General features: G+C 40.1%; 1 protein-coding gene across 1 annotated transcript in view; it reads left to right on the forward strand.

Annotated features, from left to right (window-relative positions):
• LOC139735205 (sodium- and chloride-dependent GABA transporter ine-like) overlaps nt 1-21,210 on the forward strand; it is a 72,519-nt gene extending 51,309 nt beyond the window's left edge. The window contains exons 4-14 of the mRNA XM_071645964.1: nt 4,365-4,593; nt 6,609-6,741; nt 12,737-12,871; nt 13,687-13,793; nt 14,326-14,450; nt 15,800-15,912; nt 17,338-17,478; nt 18,224-18,323; nt 19,032-19,132; nt 20,237-20,404; nt 20,712-21,210. Of these exons, the coding sequence (XP_071502065.1) occupies nt 4,365-4,593; nt 6,609-6,741; nt 12,737-12,871; nt 13,687-13,793; nt 14,326-14,450; nt 15,800-15,912; nt 17,338-17,478; nt 18,224-18,323; nt 19,032-19,132; nt 20,237-20,404; nt 20,712-20,852 (1,493 nt within the window). The 3' untranslated portion in view covers nt 20,853-21,210. The remainder of the gene's footprint in view (nt 1-4,364; nt 4,594-6,608; nt 6,742-12,736; nt 12,872-13,686; nt 13,794-14,325; nt 14,451-15,799; nt 15,913-17,337; nt 17,479-18,223; nt 18,324-19,031; nt 19,133-20,236; nt 20,405-20,711) is intronic.
• The last annotated feature ends 250 nt before the right edge of the window (nt 21,211-21,460 follow it).

Genomic DNA, 21,460 nt, shown 5'->3' on the forward strand with positions numbered 1-21,460 from the left:
CCTCTCATAATTGACAATTTGTAGCACTTTGCTCAAGGCATTCAATTTTATACCAACTCTCCTGGAGGAGTCTGTGCATTTGGATTTTTTTAACAGATGGCGCCATACAAATGCTCATCATCATCATCATCATCATCATCATCATCATCATCATCATCATTATCATCATTATCATCATTATCATCATTATCATTTCTCGCTCCCTGCCTTTCTCCACTTCCTCTTCTTCTTTCCTCTCATTTCTGTTCTGCAATCAAAGGGTGTTTTGAGAGAACTATGTTTAGCATGGTGGACCAATCATGTGCTATGATTATAATGATGGTACCACTTGTGCAGCATACAGGAAATGACCCCTGGAAATATTATCATGCTGGGGATGGACCCTGAGGATCTCTATACTCAGCCCCTCTTTGCTGCATAATATACTAGGCCTACATAGTGTATCTCTCTTTTTTCCTATCTTCTTCTTCTCTTTTTTCTTGTGTTTGTTTTTATTTAAAGCATAATGTCACCACATGATTTAAATGACTTTTATAGATACAGCTAAAGTAAAAGTGAAACATGTATGATAGCAGGAGCTCTGATTTCTTTTGATGGGAAACAAATCAATCATTGGAGTTTAAACGTTTCACATGTTCTTATGAAACTAAGAGTGATGTCACTCAGCATCCATATAGTATGATACAATCTAGGTTGTAAGATGATATTTTCATCACCTCGTGGGTGTCATGCTGATATGTATGCAGACTTATAGATGAAAAGAAATCAAAGAAAATAAAGGAAATCAAAAGAAGTATATATAAATATATATATATACATATATATATGTACTTTGTATCATATCATTTTGGAGATGTATGTAATTATATTAATGGGAGGAATGTATTACATTTGCCAAATTGTTGACCAGAAAAATGTGAGTTTGATATTAATGAACCAGTAGGAAAGTTACAGGGTAGTGATATCAGTATTCATCTACTTTGCACACATGGCTGAAGCTCACATCTCACAAAATGACGAAGATTTAATAATTGCAGAACTCTCTGTCCCTTACTCATTAAATTCCTTTCAGCCTGGTTTTTTTATCCCCCCCCCCTATTTTAATCAACATCAATATGTACATAGAGTGGCATTTCATAGTAAGGAACTACCTCCAATCTAATTAGCAGTAATAGCAAGCTGTTTCTTGAAGAGTTATCATGTACGAGTACCCTCTTCTCACCCCAATGCCATCCCCAGCCATTTGACCTCACCATGATACTAAAATTAACACACATTATAGAGAGGCTATACATCATGCCCAGTACAGCCCTCTTACCTACAAAGAGAATGGTAGAAGGAACAGAGGATACCAGAATATTGCATGCGGCATGTACTATATTTCATTTGTGAAATATTTTGCAGATGTGGATCTCGTGAGACAATTTAGCGAGTGTCGGAGTTTGGAACGAAAACCACAAGTATTATCCCTTCTCAGAGAAAATTCAGTGATTTCCCCGACTTGAAGACGATATACATGGTATACATGTGTCGGATGGCGATATCTTTTGTGAGTTGTTCATTTTGCAAATATCACTTGATAGGGCGGTGAGTTGGCTCAGTCGGTAGCATGTCTGCCTCACGATCACGCGGCTCGGGTTCGAACCCGAGTCTGGACTGAGCAATGTTGTGTGTAAGCATACCGTCCCCTCTAGTAAGAGGCAAAACACTCTGTCCCTCGGGTAGGACATAAAATGGAGGTCCCGTGTATGAGAGAGTAACAACTCATGCACGCAAAGAGCAAGATGTTTAACCCGGTGAAGTGGTCACGCCTCACATCCAACTGGACCCCATCGAAGACCAGCTTAACGTAGCTGAATATGGGCAATCCAGCCATCTTCTGAGATGGAAAGTGAACAAACAAACAAACAAACAAACAAACTCACAAAAAAAAGAAAATGGCATGATATATACCACACATGCACCAGTCAGCGACTTATGTTGTGGTGACGATCATTCTCCCTATTTGAAAAATCTGACTCGCCCATTGGGAGTGAAAAGGTGAAAGTGAAAATAATTCTTGGTACAAGGAATATTAATATGATATGACAAGATAGTAGGATTTGTATGCAGTTGCATTGCCTGTTTGTGATAAGAGAGTACATTTTTAGCTCACCTGAGCCAAAGGCTCAAGTGAGCTATTGCGATCGCCCTTCGTCCGGCGTCCGTCGTGCGTCGTGCGTCGTGCGTCGTGCGTCGTGCGTCGTCCGTCGTCCGTCGTCCGTCGTCCGTCGTCCGTCGTGCGTCGTGCATAAACTTTTTACATTTTCATCTTCTTCTTGAAAACCCCAAGACCGATTTTCATCAAACTTGGCAGGTAGCATCCCTAGGGGGTTAGGAACTCAATTTGTTAAAATGGGCACCATGCCCCACCCAGGGGGCCCCCAGGGGGGCCCAAACCCCCCAAAATTAAGGAATCTGTAAAAATCTTCTTCTCTAGAACCAGAAGTGATAGAGCTAAGTTAATAATATGAGTTAGTACATTGATGACTGTAGTTTCAAGTTTGTTCATGGCAGAATCAGGGGTGCCCCCCTTGGGACCCAGGGGAGGGGGGTGGGGAAGGGTTCTAATGGGGCCTAAATTGTACATTTTCATCTTCTTCTTGAGAACTCCATGACCCATTTTCACCAAACTTGGCAGGTAGCATTCCTAGGGGGTTAGGAACTCCATTTGTTAAAATGGGCACCATGACCCACCCAGGGGGCCCCCAGGGGGCCCAAACCCCCCAAAATTAAGGAATCCGCAAAAATCTTCTTCTCTAGAACCAGAAGTGATAGAGCTAGGTTAATACTATGAGTTAGCACATTGATGACTGTAGTTTCAAGTTTGTTCATGGCAGAATCAGGGGTGCCCCCCTTTGGACCCGGGGGGGGGGGGGGGGGGGGGGGGGGGGGGGGGGTGGGGGTGAGGAGGGGTCCTAATGGGGCCTAAATTGTACATTTTTATCTTCTTCTTGAGAACCCCATGACCCATTTTCACCAAACTTGGCAGGTAGCATCCCTAGGGGGTTAGGATCTCAATTTGTTAAAATGGGCACCATGCCCCGCCCAGGGGGCCCCCAGGGGGCCCAAACCCCCCAAATGAAGGAATCTTTAAAAATCTTCTCTAGAATCAGAAGTTATAGAGCTGAGATAATACTATGAGTGAGTACAGTAATGACTGTAGTTTCAAGTTTGTTCATAGGAGATCCAGGGGTGCCCCTCTTGGGGGTGGGGGGGGGGGGGTGGTTGGAAGGGTCCAAATGGAGGCCTGAATTGTACATTTTCATCTTCTTCCTGAAAACCTCATGATGGATTTTTGTCAAACTTGGCAGGTAGCATCCCTAGGTGGTCAGGATCTCAATTTATCAAACTGGGCACCATGCCCCACCCAGAGGGCCCCAGGGGGCCCCAATTCCCCCAAATTAAGGAATCTTGAAAAAATTGGGCCCTTATTGTACATTTTCATCTTCCACTTGAGAATGCCTCGTCAAATTTTGGTAGAGCTGTGAATAATTTAGATTAGTGACTGCGTGAAAGGTGAACTTGCGATACTCAGGTGAGCGCTAGACCCGCGGGTCTCTTGTTTCATATTTTCAAGGATTTCCTTTTCCCGTGACAAAAGTTTTCTGTGTGTAGAATTTCAAGCTATACCTTCAATGTATAGAATCAATTCTTTCTGTTGTTGCTTAGAAGTTGATGGTCATTTCAATACATGTATCTGCTCAGAATGTTGTCTTCTAAAAGTTATTCATGTGATGCAATCTCCAGCAGTTCTGTTAAAACACACAGGAAAACAGTGAATTGTGACTGCACAGGGAAAAACAAAAAATCTGTTTGTCTTCCGACAGAAATTCCTTGCAGCATTAATGGATTAAAAGCCAAACCACTATCATCACTGCAGATAGCAGTTCTTGCTGGCAGTGAAAGTCATGTGAAAGTGATACAGGAGTTACCTTCTACCAATCTATTTCATATCTATCAGTTGATGACTTATAGCTGATGACGATGCAAGAAATTAATCTTTCATAATCTTACTGTAAAATGCCCCATGCTCTATTGAAAGTCCAGTTCATTTCAAATTTCGTTCAATTCATTTCTTCGTCCAAGAAGTCACACATTTACCTTGTAAGATCATTATGGTTTTGTGAGATTCACTGACCACTAGTAACCACTTCTCCCCCCTCCCCTCAGCTGCTGTTGTGTGTATGTGTATGTGTATGTGTATTTGTTTTGTTTTGTTTTGTTTTTTGTTTTTGTTTTGTTTTTTGTTTTGTTTTTGTTTTGTTTTGTTTTTTTTTTAAAGCAAGTACAGTGACATCTTCTTGTTCTTCTTCCCATTGCAGGAACCGGCGTTGCCACAGTGATGATAACCTTCCTCCTGACGACGTACTACAACGTCATCATGACCTGGGCCCTCTTCTACTTCTTCGCCTCATTCCAGAGCGTCCTGCCGTGGACCAACTGCAACAACACATGGAACACGGCGGACTGCTGGTCGCAGGAAGACTACCTCACGCTCGGCAACGGGACCAAACCCAACAACACCGTCTCCGCATCCCAGGAGTACTTTGAGTGAGTATGATCCGCTGCCCTCCTCTTCCTCTACCAAACCAAATTACTGGTAATACAGAAAACTTTCATTGGTTTGGGATGATCATACCACAGAAGTTACGCTTGTACCACCCTTTTGGCAATTTGTTAGTAAGTTCTTATCCACAGGAGTGGATGAGCGCTTGTCTGTAAATTGCTGAATGTTGGTAGAAGCCTAATTCCTTTTGTACCAAGTTAACTTGTTGACCCGATGCATCCGTGTACTGTAAGATTTCTTGCAGCACTTTATAATGGTAATTTGAAAATGAATGCTATGTTATAACTGCAGGGATGCCAGTTGTTATGATGAGGTGACTGTAAACAGATCAGGTAGAATTAGACTTCCAAAAGTAAAGACGGAGAGGTTCAGATGGTCATTTCTGATTGCAGCATGTAAAGCTTTCAATAGCAGATTTAACAGATGAGGTTATGTTTTTTGTTATTTATAGTACATGTCATATGTTTAAAATATGTGAACTGTTTTATTGATTCATGATTCATGAGTCGTATTTTAAGACAAGTGCTAGATGATTCGGCCCAAGCAGGGCTCTGACCTATCTACATGTACTGCATGTGTTGAGCTTAACTACCCCTTGTGCAATGTATTTGTGGTGTGAAAGTCCAGTATGTGTGCACTTGATGACAATTGTATTCGTTAGTTATGTTGAATTGTTACATATTTTTGACTCAATGCAAAATAATTTTACACAAATTTGTAAACAGCAGCAGTGTAATTGTGGATGAGCCAACAGTAGACCTGGGAAGTTTTGAGCTGCATGTCTTGCCAACCCTATGACCTATGACTGAATTGAATGTTTTAGATTTTGTGATAAAATATCTTTAATTTATTATATATTGTATTTGTTACTGGAACATACGCAGAAAAGGAAAGAAGAAAAAAGAATTAAGAGAACTTTTAAACAAAATACAAATATGATAACATTATTGAGCATTTGTAATACGTCACACTGCCTGCTATAATTTAGTATGTTGTATGAATGTCTCTGTCTTTTTATAGCCTTTGTCATGCAGCAAATTCTCTTTGAGATAATTTACTGTCTCCTATCCTTGCCCAGGCTTTTTGTGTGCTGGAGCGCTCTTTCACGTTGATTAGGTGATAGTTTTTGTGTATGTGTGTGTGTATGTATAAGTTTATATGGGTGTAACTCGCGAGTGTGGCTATGTGTGTGTGCGTGTGCGTGTGCGTGTGTGTGTGTGTGTGTGCGTGTGTGTGTAGGTGTGTCTGTGGGTGTGTATGTGGAAGTGTACTCTGTGAGAGTGGGGGGGGGGGGGGGGGGGGGGGTAGTGGTGGTGTGTAGAACATGTGTTAAAGTCTCAACTGGAGGAGTGCTCCGGCATATGGAAGTGCCTGGATGGGGCAAATGGGGCGAAGGGAAAAAAAAAAAAATGCATATTTTATGTACGCTTATTTTTCTCCTGCAATATTTCATTTTTTTTTTTTTTATTAAATGTATGTATTTTATGTATGTATGGTATAAAACTCATGTTAAGTTATTTCAAAATTTATATTCTTCATTTATGCACCTCTATCTTTATGTATGTCCGGAAACAAATTTTATGTATATTTTATACATGACAATAAATTATCTTGAATCTTGAATCTTGAATCTTGTTACTTTTTTGCAGTATTTGGTAGTTTTCTTTGCTACAAAGGCTGTTTTCCTCCAAATTGTTTTTCTACACATGTCTATTGCAGGAAAGGTAATTATACTGTTTTTCTACCCAAAATATGCCTTTTTAACCCTCAAAATGCAGCATAATGCTGTTTACAAGTTTAGCATCCCTGTAGCTGCTAGAAAAAAAAAAGATGAAAAAAAAAATTCTCATACAAACGTGTGTAATGATACCAGCTGCTTGTCTGTCTGTCTGTCTGTCTGTCTGTCTGTCTGTCTGTCAGTCAGTCTTTGAATAAAGTTTCCATAAATGCATAATTTCCTTGTCACTGTGTGTGCTCCATTCTTTCGATTTTTCTCCAGTCACCGTGTGCTCCAGATCAGCGGCGGGATCGACGAGCCCAACGGGATGCGCTGGGAGCTCTTCGGCCTCCTCCTCCTGGCATGGATCCTAGTCTATTTCTGCCTCTTCAAGGGCGTGTCTACCTCCGGCAAGGTGAGAAGGGGCCCCGCCCTAGCCTGCCGACCACACGTTGGCTCATTTACCAGTATCCAGCTTGAAACAAGAGTCACCCATGGCAAAGGAGGGAGAAAACATTTTTTGATGGATGCAGATCATTGCCGAGATCATTCTTAAAGACAGTTAATATGGCAATGCATTCTAGAACCACGCAGCAAAATCCCTGTCAGTATTTCAACATTTATGTGGTGGCAGGGATTTTGAAAAATGAATAAGTTTGCACACACCACTGATTTTTTTTCCCCCCATTTGCCCCCATTTCTTTTTTCATAGAATCAAGAGAGATCTAAGGTTGTGATGTGAAACATTGGCATTCACCCACCCTGCTAATATTATGCGGAGAATTGCTCTGCTGTTACGAAAATGTCGAGTGCATGAATTTGCAGTTGAAAGTATGAGAGTTTTACAATGACATGTGATTGGTTTTCTTTCTCCTTTGCTATGTGTCTGTGACTGCAGTCATTGTTAACTGCATTTGTATGACAGCATAGTCACTCAAGCCATTATCTCGCTTGCCACATTACATGCCGATAATTACATTGTGTGCCTGCCTCAACACCAGTCACATGTAATTTGCCATGGCAACCGCGCATCTTGAACAACGATGCCTTGTCACCATTATACTCAAATTTCCTGTCCTCAGTGTACAGTGTTATACCGTGTCACCAAAACCGTCTTGGGTTGAATTTTTGACAGTGGCACCTACATGTGTAGCATAACATGGGGACAGTACTAGTATTTAACAAAGTTTTGAATACAATGTATGAAATATCTACTGTCATTATTGTTTTTGACATCATGACATATATGTTTGCATGCTTCCTACCCTCTTTCATCAGTGAGGAATGAGCATTTCTATATATTGAAAAATACAATGTTGAATGGACATATATGATTGGCATGGTGTAACATTATGTATGCATACACTGTACATATCTCTTTAATACGGTTTGTCATTGTAAGAGGAATCTTCCCTAGTTCCGACTCTATTAAATGGTGCAACTGGGCTGTATTAACATGGCACACAATATTGGTCCTTTGGAATCAGAGACCTGGAAAACCCATCTTAACTTTAACCATTAGTCTTTGTATTTTGTTTGTGTCAGCAAATTTGTGTAGCTTGGATAGAAAATCAAAGAATATCCCCTTGTACCGAATTTTCCCAACAAGAAACTGCTGGGAATCATTTGTTCACACATCATCTACATTACTTTCACTCATAATCTGTTAAGGGTAGGAAAAGGTCACCTCTAAATTACAATGTGATATGAAAGCCCAAGTAAGAAAACAATCATAGAAACCAAAAAGCAGCTATAACCATTGAAAAGAAGAAAAGGATGTTCACAGCATAGCGTGAAAGCACATAGAAAGGCTCTCATTTGTCTAATGTTAGTTGTGAACAGATTGTAACAGTTTCAGTTTTAGCTTTTATCTTAAGAGGCTGATACACAGGTGCTGCAAATGTAGCAATCCTAGGGTGTAATATGTGGAAAAGTAGACTCAGTGGGATTGATGTGTTGGTAATGGGTATCACTTGTGCTGGGCTTGCAGGAAACGATCTTCTTTCCTGCCTAAAAAGGGAGAGAAAAAATGTTCAGCCTCGCAATTGCCCATGTTCTGATGAGTAGTAAGGTAGCGGCAGATACATTGTGGTTTGCCAGGGATGAAAATATTGTTAATCTGAGGAATCAAAGTCATCATGGCCCCCAGATATTTGCAAACTGTAATTGAACAGACTGGATCGAGGCACACATTGGTCAGTCAAAAACACAAACATCGGTCAGGTAGCCATGAAATCTAGCTCTATTCTATTGTTAAAGTGACACCTTGTATTTAGACAACATCCCCCTTCATGTGACTCTTAGTAATAATAGATATCCTCAGATGCTGGTCCAAAACAATTCAAGAGTTAGAAACCACTCGTAGTGTTGAAAAACCAAAAGCATATGATGTATATTTCTATTAAAACAAAAGTGTTTCCCCCTGTGGTTACTCTAACAGACTTTGGTTTCAAAAGAACTCAAAACTTCTTCACCATTGTATGCAATATAATATGTACACTGTATACACCGATGAAAGAATATGTATTCCTTGAATATTTCATTTAACAACAATGTGCACTTATCATACACACGGTAAGTTGTGATAAATGAACAGGTCATCATATGATACTAACAGTAGATACAGTAACAGATGTAACATTTTAACTACAAACTCACTGTCACAAAAACAGACAATGTTATCATGAAATCTGGAAACGGTTTACTTTAACAATGCAAGCCCATCTGCTGTGTATAAAATCACCCTCCCCCCCCCCTTCCAAAAAGAAAAGAGAGAAAAGATAATCACACTAACCGTCCCAAAAGCAAACACTTTCACATAATTCTCTCTTTTTTTGGATGACAATGTTGTGGCGATATTCTATTTCATTTGAACTCCATAGTGATCACGCTTTGAATCATATTGTCCATAACAAAGTCGTATGGATGACTGTTTCTGGTTGGCATGGTAACAGTGTCTGTGTAACACCAGATAAAAGTACCAATCACATTGGGCATGGTACACACACTTATCACCCTTATTTTCATATCGAGTACCAGGTACTAATTACATTGTATCTGAACCGGTTCTTTTCTCCCCCAACTACCCTTGTAGAGTACCGGTATCCAGCATTGGACTGTTCTATTCATATTTACATCTCTTTTCATCCACTGTCTGGCTCTTGTTACAGGAAGGCTTAATAAGTGCTGACCAGATGACATGGACGCTGTGGGGGAAAAAAGAAATGTGTATTTACATTGCAGCTTCAAGCTTGTAACCTTCATCATAGTCTGTTGTAGAATTTCTCTCTTCATGCATTCTTTGTCAACCGCATCACATGCCAATCTCACAACCCATAATTAATCATTTTTTCAACTTTTTTTTTGTCGTCTCTCTCTGTCTTTCAGGAAGTGTGCAATGCCGACACATTCTCTTTCTTACAACTTGTAAAAGTAAAGACGTCAGTTTTAACCATCCCGAGCAAATCTCTGTGTTGTTGGAGGGGGGAGAATGGAGGTGCGGTGCCTCCCCCTCCAAACCTTCGTCCGTTCCGGGGCTGCATCCCGATCAAATTTCCATGGGTCATCCCGAGCAAGTCACTGAGTGCACCTGTCGACATCCGTCACAAACTTAAATTCTTTTTGCCCCAGTGATTGAAAAAAAAAAAAAAGACGAACGGTCGCCCCCCCATGTGATGCCGGCCCAATTTTGCAAATCGATTTATTTCACAGAAAACCGTTATGCTGCCCCCTTCAAACGTAGGGGTAATAGCACTCACCAAAATGTGCTCCTTAAGGATAATATGTGAAGAAGGTGAACCAACAATCTTTTGTCTACTCACAGTAATTACCTGACCATGCTTGTCTTTATTTTTGCCCCATTATTTTTTTTTTCTCACAAAATCATTTTGTCAATAGCCAGTGGTGCTTTAAAAGCTCCTTGGCTTTTCAAATGATATGTAGTTTCTGACAGTAATTTTTTGTTTGTCATGATTTGCTATTTGTCATGTGTTTGTAGAAGAGAAATAGCATAACTGCTTCTTCCCTCACCCAACCCCACCCCCCCCCCCCCCAAAAAAAAATGAAAAATGAAAATTTTAAGATAAGTTCTCTAACAATATTTAAGTTTACCATTGATACCTGTATCTTGAGACTTTTGATTTATCATCTTACTTGTCACAATTATTCTACAAATCAAACTGACAGCCCTCAATGGCTGCTGATTGTTGTTCCTTGGAAGAGGAATAGCTTTTTTTGAAAGTTGTTGCTATTTTATTTCCACAAAAGATACAAAGTGCTTATATTTGTTTTTTTCAATTACAGTTAAGACACTAGGTGGTTAGAGATGATTGATTATGGGATTTACACTCCCAAAGAAAGCCAGTGTGAGCTTGTTTCCTACTGACAACACAAGCTTTGGTGTCCTGAAGTCAAATTAAACCTTATCCATTTTTGCTTTGTGGGTTCAATGCTGCAATATGGCTATTGCTCTGCACTAGGGGAGGAAGTATAAAATTGTCTCGCTCCAAAAACTCTTTGTACCCTCGAGAGAAGCAGGACCTTCAGTTGATCTGTCTGATACGAAGATTTCATTTCATCTCACACTACTATGCCTTCTTTGTGCGTGGAGTGCCTTTAAAACGGTGCGCAGCTTTCAACCTGCTTTCATCTCGATTAAAGCCAAAGAGACGAGCCAGGAACAGACCAGAAGCCACCCAAAGTTTTAGGCGTGAAATTTTGATAACCCCTAGAAACGACCAAAAATGTTTGCCACCTTGCAGAGGTATTCCTGGAGTCAATTTCCCCAAACTTACATTGGTCCTGAAGCTCTCACTGAGAGCTAATCACTATTCAGAGCCTCTGCTCTGGCTCTCTGACCTGAAACCAAGCGTGCATTGGGCTGACCTTGATCGGTGCAACTTTTAATAGTTTGTACTTTTCAGAGGTTGGACAACAACATTGACCTAGTTATGTCCCCCCCCCCCCAAAAAAAAAAAAAAAAAAAAAAAAAAAAAGAGAGAAAAAAAACGGTACTGTTTATGCTTCCCTAGTCAACCAGGCAAAGGCATATTTGAAAACTCTGTCATTTCCGGCCCTGGGATTTGCTCTGAGCTCAAGTTGCTGAACTTGCAAGCAGGTTGAAATGTTCAATGCATCCTGTAAAAGAGATGCATGTGACATTTGCTCGTTTAACTCCCTCAGACTTTTTTTTTTTATTTCCCTCTCTTTCTCTTTCTTTCTGTCCTTTAAATGTATATCTTTTTTTGAAACTTTTATTATTGGTTTTGTTTCTGGTTTTTTTTTGTTCCCCATTGCTAATTGCCCAGACGTGGTACCAGTATCTGTCGAGAATGTAAACCTTGGATTTTTGTAATATGATTTATCATGTATGAAAAATTTTTTGTGAAATATGATATCATTGACAGGCTGGACGAGACACTCTGATGTAAAGGATTCTACTGTGCATGGTCAAGCAGTCTGGACAAGGGGGGGGGGGTTGTAAGGGGTGGCAAGTGATATCAGTAGTGAAAGACTTTATATTAGTCCATCAGTGATGGACAAGACAGAATCAGAAACTAAATGATCCATACTTGAACTCTTAGAAATGATGGTACCATTGTAGTGCCATAAAATTGCCCATTCCTAGACTTCACTTTATTGGAGGGTTATTATTATGTGTGTGTATTTTTTTTAAAGCTTTTAAAGTATATCAGTATGATACAGTTGAAACCTGTATTTCCTGTAAGGGTATGATACTTTGCTTTTGAATAAAATCTCAATTTCAAAGCATTATGCAGTGTACATTTCCTTGGGTGAGCTTGTAATTGGGTTTTGTTTCTTTTGGGGAAGAAGTTGTTTTGGTTGCTCCATGTTTTTGTTTTTCCACGGTGCATGGTAAAGTTACACAGGTGATAAATTTCAGAAGACTGTGTTCTCGTTATCATTAAATTTTTGCACTTGCAAGCTCTCCTTTTTGTCAATATTTATCATTATTTGCATGACTTCAACTTCAACATGCAAGAAACAAATGACCTCCCCCCCCCCTTCCATTGACCAGCATAAACAAAAAGATTTGATTGTACCAAATTTCAAAGTGCAACATCTTCAGCATTGCACACACCAGGACGAGCAGGTTGTACCGAGGCTAAACCTCTCTCTCAGGTATTTCATTCAAAATACAGATACTGGTACACCAGTTCCTTTCCCCGCTGTTAGAAAATATTAGTGTATGCAGCTCTACATGTATTTTTAAAGTAGTATATATTTATATACACACAAAACTGCTTTTCGTTCATTGTCGGCAAGCATTCAATGTATGAAATGCAACTTTGGTCACTGTGGTCCTTTGTCATCAGCCGCATTATGTCTGGGTGATGTCTGGCTTCCCGAAATCTAATGCTCTCTTGTTCCGCGATAATCGTGTCTGTCAGGTGGTGTACTTCACCGCCACGTTCCCGTACCTGGTCCTGTTTGTGCTGCTCATAAATGGCGCCCTCTTGGATGGTGCAGGGGACGGCATTCTGTACTTCCTCCGGCCCAAGTGGGAGTTGCTGAAGCAGGCTTCGGTAAGTTATATGTACTGAATGTATGTATACACACTGTGATATTGGGTTATTTGATGCCTTTCTTATAAAACCCAATAGATACATTCTTTTTCTCTTAGTGACAGTGTGCTAACCCTTGACTCTTTGTAGAACACCCCGTAGCATTGTAAACACACTCCAAAGTCTCTAACACAGAAAGGGTTACCATAGAATACAGAATACAAAATATGAAGTGAACGGTTAATACAGAATACAGAATATATCATACAGATACTGGTACATCTCAGTTCTGTTCCCTGCCATTAGAAAATATCAGTGTATGCAGAAAGGGTTAATCACGTGAAGGTTTCTTGCTATGTCAACCTCAATTCACTGTGGGCGGCAATTGAGATTACACAATATAAACACTGTCCCTGAAGTTGTAAGTTGATTTGTTGACTAGAGGTTTGATGTATCAGATATTTCTGTGATGTAAATGTATCTGGTGAGAATTTGAGCATGTCTGTATGTGTAGACACATTGTGTTCTTGTATTTTTGTTTGATTGAAAGTCACTCTTTCTTGTGAGCATTTGTATTATCATTTGTTTTTGCAATTACCACGATAATGTGAAAAGGTCACAAAGTGAGAAATTTGACACGTGAAAATGTCTGATAAACTTTCATTTGCAAAAATATCTGTATGCAAAAATATCAGCACCTACAGTATTCCATTTTTTTCACGAGTTCCTGGAATCCCAAAAGATTGTGTGCAGGACAATAAGATTCATTCATGCAAGCAGTGGATTCAAAACTTGTGGATTTCTCATCGTCGTGTTTGTATGTCACTCTCTGGTAGGTGTGGGAAGCAGCTGCGGCCCAGAACTTCAACTCCATCGGCATCGCCTTCGGCTCCATGATAGCCTTCTCCAGCTACAACGAGTTCAAGAACCGCTCCATCCTCAGGTGGGTTTAGAAAGGAGGGTACAGAGTCTTGATTGACATTTACAATTAGGCCAAACTAGGGTGGCGACCGAACTGTGGTACTCAAAACAATCAAGGAAACATGTAACACTTGGAATAACCGAAACCCGGGTAAAAAAAATAACATGACCATCTTGTTATACTTGTTGACCCAACAGCGGAGGTCTTTTTGATAAATTGTATGTCAAGATAGATTAGCAAGAACTGTTGTTTCAATGTGATGGCTAAAGAAGTGATTGAAATATTAAAATGAGAATAATAGAAAATTGAGATAATTAGATATTTGAAGACAACAGAAAGTGCCTTAAGTCACAAGCAAGGTGGAAAATAATGTTGACATAAGATATGTATTAAAAAAGAGAATGATAAACAAAAGAGCGTGACACCAACTTTTATTTGTGGTCTTGAGTGTCACTTTCTCCCAAGATGAGAATATCAAGCGTTCATTCCATATGTGAAAGTTTTTACCTTGTTATGTTAATCTTTCAATTTTCTTCTTCTTTTAACTTTGCAGGGACACACTGACCATCTGCGGTATCAACAGCTTCACCAGTATCTTTGCCTCTTTTGTCATCTTCTCCGTTATTGGCTACATCGCTAAGGTCCAGGATGCGGAGATTGATTCGGTCATCACAGAGGGTAAGAAGGACGAAGGGGAGTGCTTGGTTATCAGCACAAGATGCTACATTTGACAAACATTCGAGAAACACCCGATATAGTGCACTCCCGTTATAACGAACATGGTTATAACGAAATTCCGGTTACAACGAAGTAAAAATTCAGACCTCAACATTATCCACTCTTTGTTTTTTATTTATTACCTCCGCCAAGGGAGGAGGTTATGTTTTCATTACCGTTGGTTTGTTCGTTCGTTCGTTTGTCTGTGCGCAAAATAACTCAAAAAGTATTGATCGGATTGGGATGAAACTTGCAGGAAAGGTTGAGAATGACACAAGTACCAATTGATTAACTTATGGTAATGATCCAAGAATTTTTGGGGAATCTATGAAGGATTTTTGATATTTTGGCAGGTAGGGTCAATGAACTTGGGAGTTCAGGCTGGGCGTATTTGAGGTTTGCATGCGCACACTAAAGTGCGTGCCCTAGTTTCTGCTAAGGCGAGGCGCGCCGCGCATCTGAGGGTTTATGACGTAACAAAGGCTTCTATATTGGGGATCTCGGGCAATTTTTCAGTGGGTGGAAATCACTGATCTCCATATGGAAGAGCAAGATCATCAATGGAAAGTACCTGCTTGGTGGAGGTCTGCACTCTCGAAGTGCTTTTCTAGTTGTTTATTTGTTCGGTTACAACAAAATTTCAATATAACGAAAGAAAACTGCCGGTCCTGAGGACTTCATTATAACGGGAGTCCACCTTACAATAGTCAAACACACTATACAAATTTTCCGCACTTGGGTTGTTTCCAGGCTTGATTCACTGATATTCAAAATTAGAATTTACTTTGCTTGCACAATGATAATGAATGATAGTAGCTGGTTCTTCCGTAGTGGCACTTGAGGTTTTTTACAGCACCCATCGCAGAGTTTGCTTTCATAAACTGAAAAAACAGAGCAAAACACTTAAGATGCCAAATATTTCATGAGGGTTTTGTTTTCGTGAATCTAACAAGTCAAAAAATTTCTTGAATTCAACAACCCTCCAAACTATTGCCCTCCGGTTTGCGTGACTGCCAAGTATGAGGGCGATGTACGAATATGCAACATTGGCAGGCATCAACTGCAGGGCTGCCAACACTGGAAACTAGTTGAGAGTGAGACTCCCACAGGCCAATGCTATAATTTAGGAGTCAAAATGAGTGAGATCAATAGAAATGCATGCAAATGAAATAAAGTTTTAGAGTGAGAAAGGACCAAAATGAGTGAGTCTCACGCTCAATGCGTGAGAGTTGGCAGCCCTGCAATTGCATTTCACTCTCCATGAGGTACTAGCAGTGTTAATGTTGGTCTCCTTTCTTTCCACCATGCAGGTCCTGGCCTAGTGTTTGTGGTCTACCCAGTCGTGTTCACCACTATGCCAGTCTCCCAGCTCTGGGCCGTCCTCTTCTTCCTCATGCTCGTCTGTCTGGGAATTGACAGCCAGGTGAGTCAGGGTCATACCATTTTTTTTATAGGAGGGTGGAAGTGACGAGATGGAGAGAGGGTGACCAGGTTGGAAGATTGTCGACTGTGTTAGGTAGGTAAGGATGCGTCTAGGTTTGCTGGAAGAGCAGTTTGTGTGATTCTAAAAGCGATTGATTGTTATTCACAATCTGTCTTTCTTTTCATTCTTTCTCCTTCCTTCCTTCCCTTCTTTCTAGAGCAGCCTCCAAAATAAATGTAACATCTGGTTGAATCCTCATGGGAATTATTACCCTGCAACAACTATTAATGCTACTCAACAAACATGACCCAACATGCATTACTCAACAAATGCTAGACACTGCGTGTCCCTGTTTAAGAGCTTTGGCCCCTCTTGTCCTTTTGGTGCTTCAGTTCTAGAAATGGGTCTATTGCAGTTTTAAAAGATGTGGCATATTGCAAACTAGCCTCGACAATTGAAAGATTCGGTCTGAATGATGCATGCTGATGATTTGTACTTCTCTAAAATGAGATGGTAGGAAGATAATTTATTGGTGCAAAAAAGACAGACTGTGTGAAAATTTCTTTATTCCTCCGTAATGACTGCTTGGTTGCATTAATGGAAATATAACACCCTGTTTTAATACCAATAAAAATGTCTTCTTTGACCACAGTTGTTTCAGAATTGAAGGTATTCTACACATTCCTTTACATTGTTGTTTTTCCATTTCCTTCTTCTAATCATTAATGTTAGTATTCATTATCAATATTATTGTAATCTTTGTTACCTCCGCCAAGGGAGGAGGTTATGTTTTCGTTACCTGTTGGTTGGTTTGTTTGTTTGTTTGTTAGTTAGTTAGTTTGTCCGTGTACAAAATAACTCAAAAAGTAGTGAACGGATTTGGATGAAACTTGCAGGAAAGGTTTAGAATGATACAAGTAACAGATGATTGAATTTTAGTAGTGATCCGAGAATTTTTTTGGAATTTATGAAGGATTTTTTATATTTTGGCAGGTAGGGTCAATGAACTTGGGAGTTCAGACTGTGCGTATTTGAGGTTTGCATGCACACACTGAAGTGTGTACTCTAGTTTCTGCTAGGGCGAGGCACGGTGTGTAGCTGAGGGGTTATGACGTAACAAAGGCTTCTATATTGGGAAATCGAGCGACTTTCAGCACACAATGCTATAAGTACGTATGGGTGGAAATCACTGATATCTCTATGGAAGAACAAGATCAGTGGTGGAAATGAGCTGCATGCATGCTTGGCGGAGGTCTGCGCTGTCAGAGTGCTTCTCCAGTTTTAAGTATATTTTAATTGGTATTACTGTAATTTCTTTTTATGTGAGGAAGGCATCACAATTCCATACAGAAAGTAACATAACAGTAAATAAAAGTAATGATAATGACATCAGCTTATAGAGACGGTGCCCATCTTCCCCTGCAGTTTGCCATGGTTGAGGTGGTGGTGTCTACTTTCAGCGACGGCTTCCCCAAACTCCGCCAGTTCTACTTCAACCGCAAGGAGGTCCTGGTCCTCTACATCTGCATTATCTCCTTCCTCCTGGGTCTGCCCAACATCACGAGGGTGAGTCCCACAAATTTGCACGACGGAGAGGTTTGGCCCAGTTTCCATGGCAACAGCCAGGCATCTTCCAGTCCATTGCAAACATTCTGGTTGCCATTTCTGGTAGCTGAAATCGTTGTTGCTTTAAGTGATCGCCAGTGTTGTCATGCAGCAGGATGATGGTGTTGAATGGGACTCTTGGAGATAGTGCACATTACTGCAATGACATTGTGAAAGTGATGATAAAATAATGGAAGTGCATTCTGTCATTGTACAATATGCATGGCAACATGGTGAAGGAGGAAGTAGTATATGTAATGTTTTCATTTTCAATTAGCTTCACAGTTGAGTCACCATCAGTATATGTGTTGCTGTAGATATCATTTTTTGGGGGGGTGGGGAGAGAGGAAGGGGGTATTTAAATGTATTCATGAATACTTTGTTAGATATAGATAGGTGATGAATTGAAACACATACACACACATACAAAGAAAAAACACACACCCACACACTCATAGATATCTCAGAGTGTTTTTTTCTTGTGTCCAGCACAGCAATTTCTTGGTTAAGATTAGCTTGAGGAAGCATTGTGTGAAAAGTCAAATACCATACTGAGCAGGCACAAGAACTCCTAGATTGCTGCTCCCTGCATGTGTCTGTGCACAGGATTGTCTACCAACACAGAGTAATGTATGAATATCATTACATATTTCCTTGTTATTATGAGCTAATGATGGAGTGTGTTCATTTTCCTCACCACAAACAGGGAGGCATGTACTTTTTCCAGATCATGGACTGGTACACGGCCATCGTCTCTCTCTTCTTCATCGCCATCGCTGAGGCAGTGGCTGTCTGTTGGCTCTATGGTAATGCTCTATTCCCTTTAATTTATCTTATTAGTCTCAATTAGAGCAGGAATTTAGTGTTTTTGATCTATTAAAAAAAAAATGGCGTGACTGAAGGTATGGTTTGAATGCTGTCCACTTCTCTGCTCTTGTCCACTTTATAGTTATGTTTCATTGTCACTGTTTGATACAATTTTTTTAATTCCAAGACACAAATGACTGCATGAACTGTGTGATGGAAACCTGATATAGGTTTTATATCATGGAAGGGGAAAAATAGAAAAAGAAATGTATTCACTATTTTTTTTTTCTTCAAGTAGATTAACTTCTAGTGAGGAAATTAACAGTACAGCGTAGGCATTCAAAGATCTGTTTTTCAGGAGGCACTACTCATAAGCTTTACAAGTTGATTAGGAGTTGCTTTGATTGCTCTACAAGGGTTAGAGCCACTGATGCACAGTATACATTCAGCTCTGATGATCATGGTATTCCATGTATGACAGGGATTGTGTTTAAAGTGAGAGAATTACTAGATAGTGACTTATAATCATTGATTATAATTATTTCTGTGAATGGAAAACAATGTGAGTTAAACACAAGAAAATGTGTCTTAACCTGCCCTGAATACCAAAATTATTCATATATCTACAAAATTTGTATTTGTCTATGGATGTATATATTCTTCAAGATAAGTTTTATCCTCTTCCCTGCATTTGTATTGCTCATCAGGTGGAAACCGCTTAGCCAGGAACATTGAGGCGATGACGGGATCCTACCCTAATATTTACTTCAGAGCTTGCTGGCTTGTCATCTCTCCTGTCCTCATCTTGGTGAGAAATTTTTAGTGAGAAAAAAAAAGTATCTGTATAAATAAATTAGAAAAAAAACTGTTGAACAGTTGGTTTCCAACAAGGATGCTGCATTATCCCATGAACCATAAAGAGTATGGGAAATCATCAGAGATAATCGAGCAGAATGAAAAAGTGGGAGGGGACAAATTCCCCCCCCCCCCAAAAAAAAAAAAAAACATCACAGAACCAAACCCACTGCCAACATATTCCTGTACCCATGTACTATCAAATTAAGCAGTAAGATGATGATGATGGTGATGACAATGATGATGATGATGATGAAAATCCAATGATGAAGATCCAAGATAACAAGCCAATTGTAATGCAATTTATATTCTTTTGATGGTCAAGCCATTCAAAATATATATACAACAAATCCTGATCAATTGTAAACCATCTTCATGTCAAACAAATATGCATTACAGCGTTAAAGTTTTTACCCATAGTATTAAACCTTTCAAGAGGGCTTGGTTCTAAGACTTGCCAGAGAAGACTCATCAACTGTTATTACTCATTGTAATATATTCACATCTGACATTGTTGATGAGGCTACAGATATCATATCCTTTGGCATTTCCTTGCTATAAAACGAAAGGAAAAAGTAGAGGCTTTAAAATCCCTAGCTTACTGTGTTTAGCCACACTGTGCTGTAACTTGATACCAAGCAGACTGACCTTGGCTAAATTGGATGGACCCAGAGTTGATTTATCATCTAGACCCCCCCCCCCCCCCAATAACTCAAAAACCCTTTGATTAGAAGGAAGTGAATGATACTATTGAAAATAATCTATCAATTTATAAAGTGCAGAACCTATGTACTCCTATATTTTTGTGCTGCAAGAAAAAGCTCCTGATAAACTTAAACAGTATTTAACAATTAAATAAAAAGTCATAATTGAAATGATGCTACAGATGGGAATGATGACCAATGCTATGTGTTTTGAATCTTAGTATAAATGATGTGATGCAATAGTTGGGGATGATGACCAGTGCTGGATGAAGATGAAGAAGAAGAAGAGTAAAACCAACAACCTCTTCATCACATTTTCTCTTCCCCCCCCCCCCCCCCCCACCTGTCTCCAGGCCATCCTGATCTTCTCCATCGTGGACTTTAAACCAGTCAGCTACGGCGACTATGAGTACCCCAAATGGTGCCAGGGGCTGGGCTGGTGCGTGGCCCTCCTGTCTATCATCTGGCTCCCTATTGGGGCCATACACACCCTACTGACCTCCGAGGGGTCATTGAAAGAGGTTAGTCATCTTCATGGATACTGAATTTCCTTTTCCTTCTCTTTCTTCTTCTGCTGCTTTTTGTCTTTCAGACCTCAGCATCGCATTCTTCAAATCCGAGAAATAGAAAAAATTTTTAGCAGAATTCTGCACTTTTTCTATGTTGGCAGGGCAAGTGAAACAAATATACTTGAAAACTAGAGACACTTTTGTCGTGCATCTTGGCCCAAATCTCATTAAGTTTTTGAAAACTCAAAGTAGAAACTGAGTGAATCATATACTCATTTTGTCTGTGTGTGTTTATTTCTCGCCTGTCACCCCCATGCAGCGCTTCCTGAACAGTCTCAAGTCCGACTTCGACGACGAGACCCACGTGAGGCTGATGACAAAGGAGACCGCCGATGGAATCGAGCTGAATGGCACGAGCCTCCCTCCGTCCTACGACATGGTCGTGACCAACGGAGTCTAGGACATAGCCCCGGCCCTGTCTGCTGCATGGACATGGGTCGTGACGTGCACAAGTTTCGTAGGCCACTTGATATGTTAAGTTTATCGATCATGTTTTATAAGCTCTTACAAGCATTGCTAGGACGTCGTCAGGGCCAGCCTGGGTAGGTAGATATGCAAGCGTAGGATTATTTGGTGGTTGGTTTCATGTTGGGCTGATCCTTCTGTGAAGGTCTGCACCTACACGGAGAAAGATGAATTGTAACACGTGAAATACTTGAGATTAATGTACAGTCTGTACTACTAAGATGTCATTCCATAGTATAGAGACTCCTGTAAACCTCTTCTGTGTAAATATCAGTATTTGTTCTGAAGGGTTGGGATGGATCACACGAAAATGTGTGGATTCCCCTGAAATTCAAAGGATTGAATCACGTTTAAAGAGCCACTTGCAATTAGTGTATTCCCACTTTAGCACTTACAGTGTATTTGTTTGTCAGGACAGAGAAAGTTGTTGAGTGAGGCAAGGTGCGGACTTTCCTCGCCTCAAATGTGTTTTCGTGCTGTGTCAAAGAGAACCATAGGTTTACATGGAGTATGATTATGCAACATCACAGGAACTGGTTAGAA

Source organism: Diadema antillarum, unplaced genomic scaffold, assembly GCF_040938485.1.
Source record: "Diadema antillarum isolate AM-2024a unplaced genomic scaffold, OU_Dant_1.0 seq00000565_RagTag, whole genome shotgun sequence".
NCBI lineage: Eukaryota > Metazoa > Echinodermata > Echinoidea > Diadematoida > Diadematidae > Diadema > Diadema antillarum.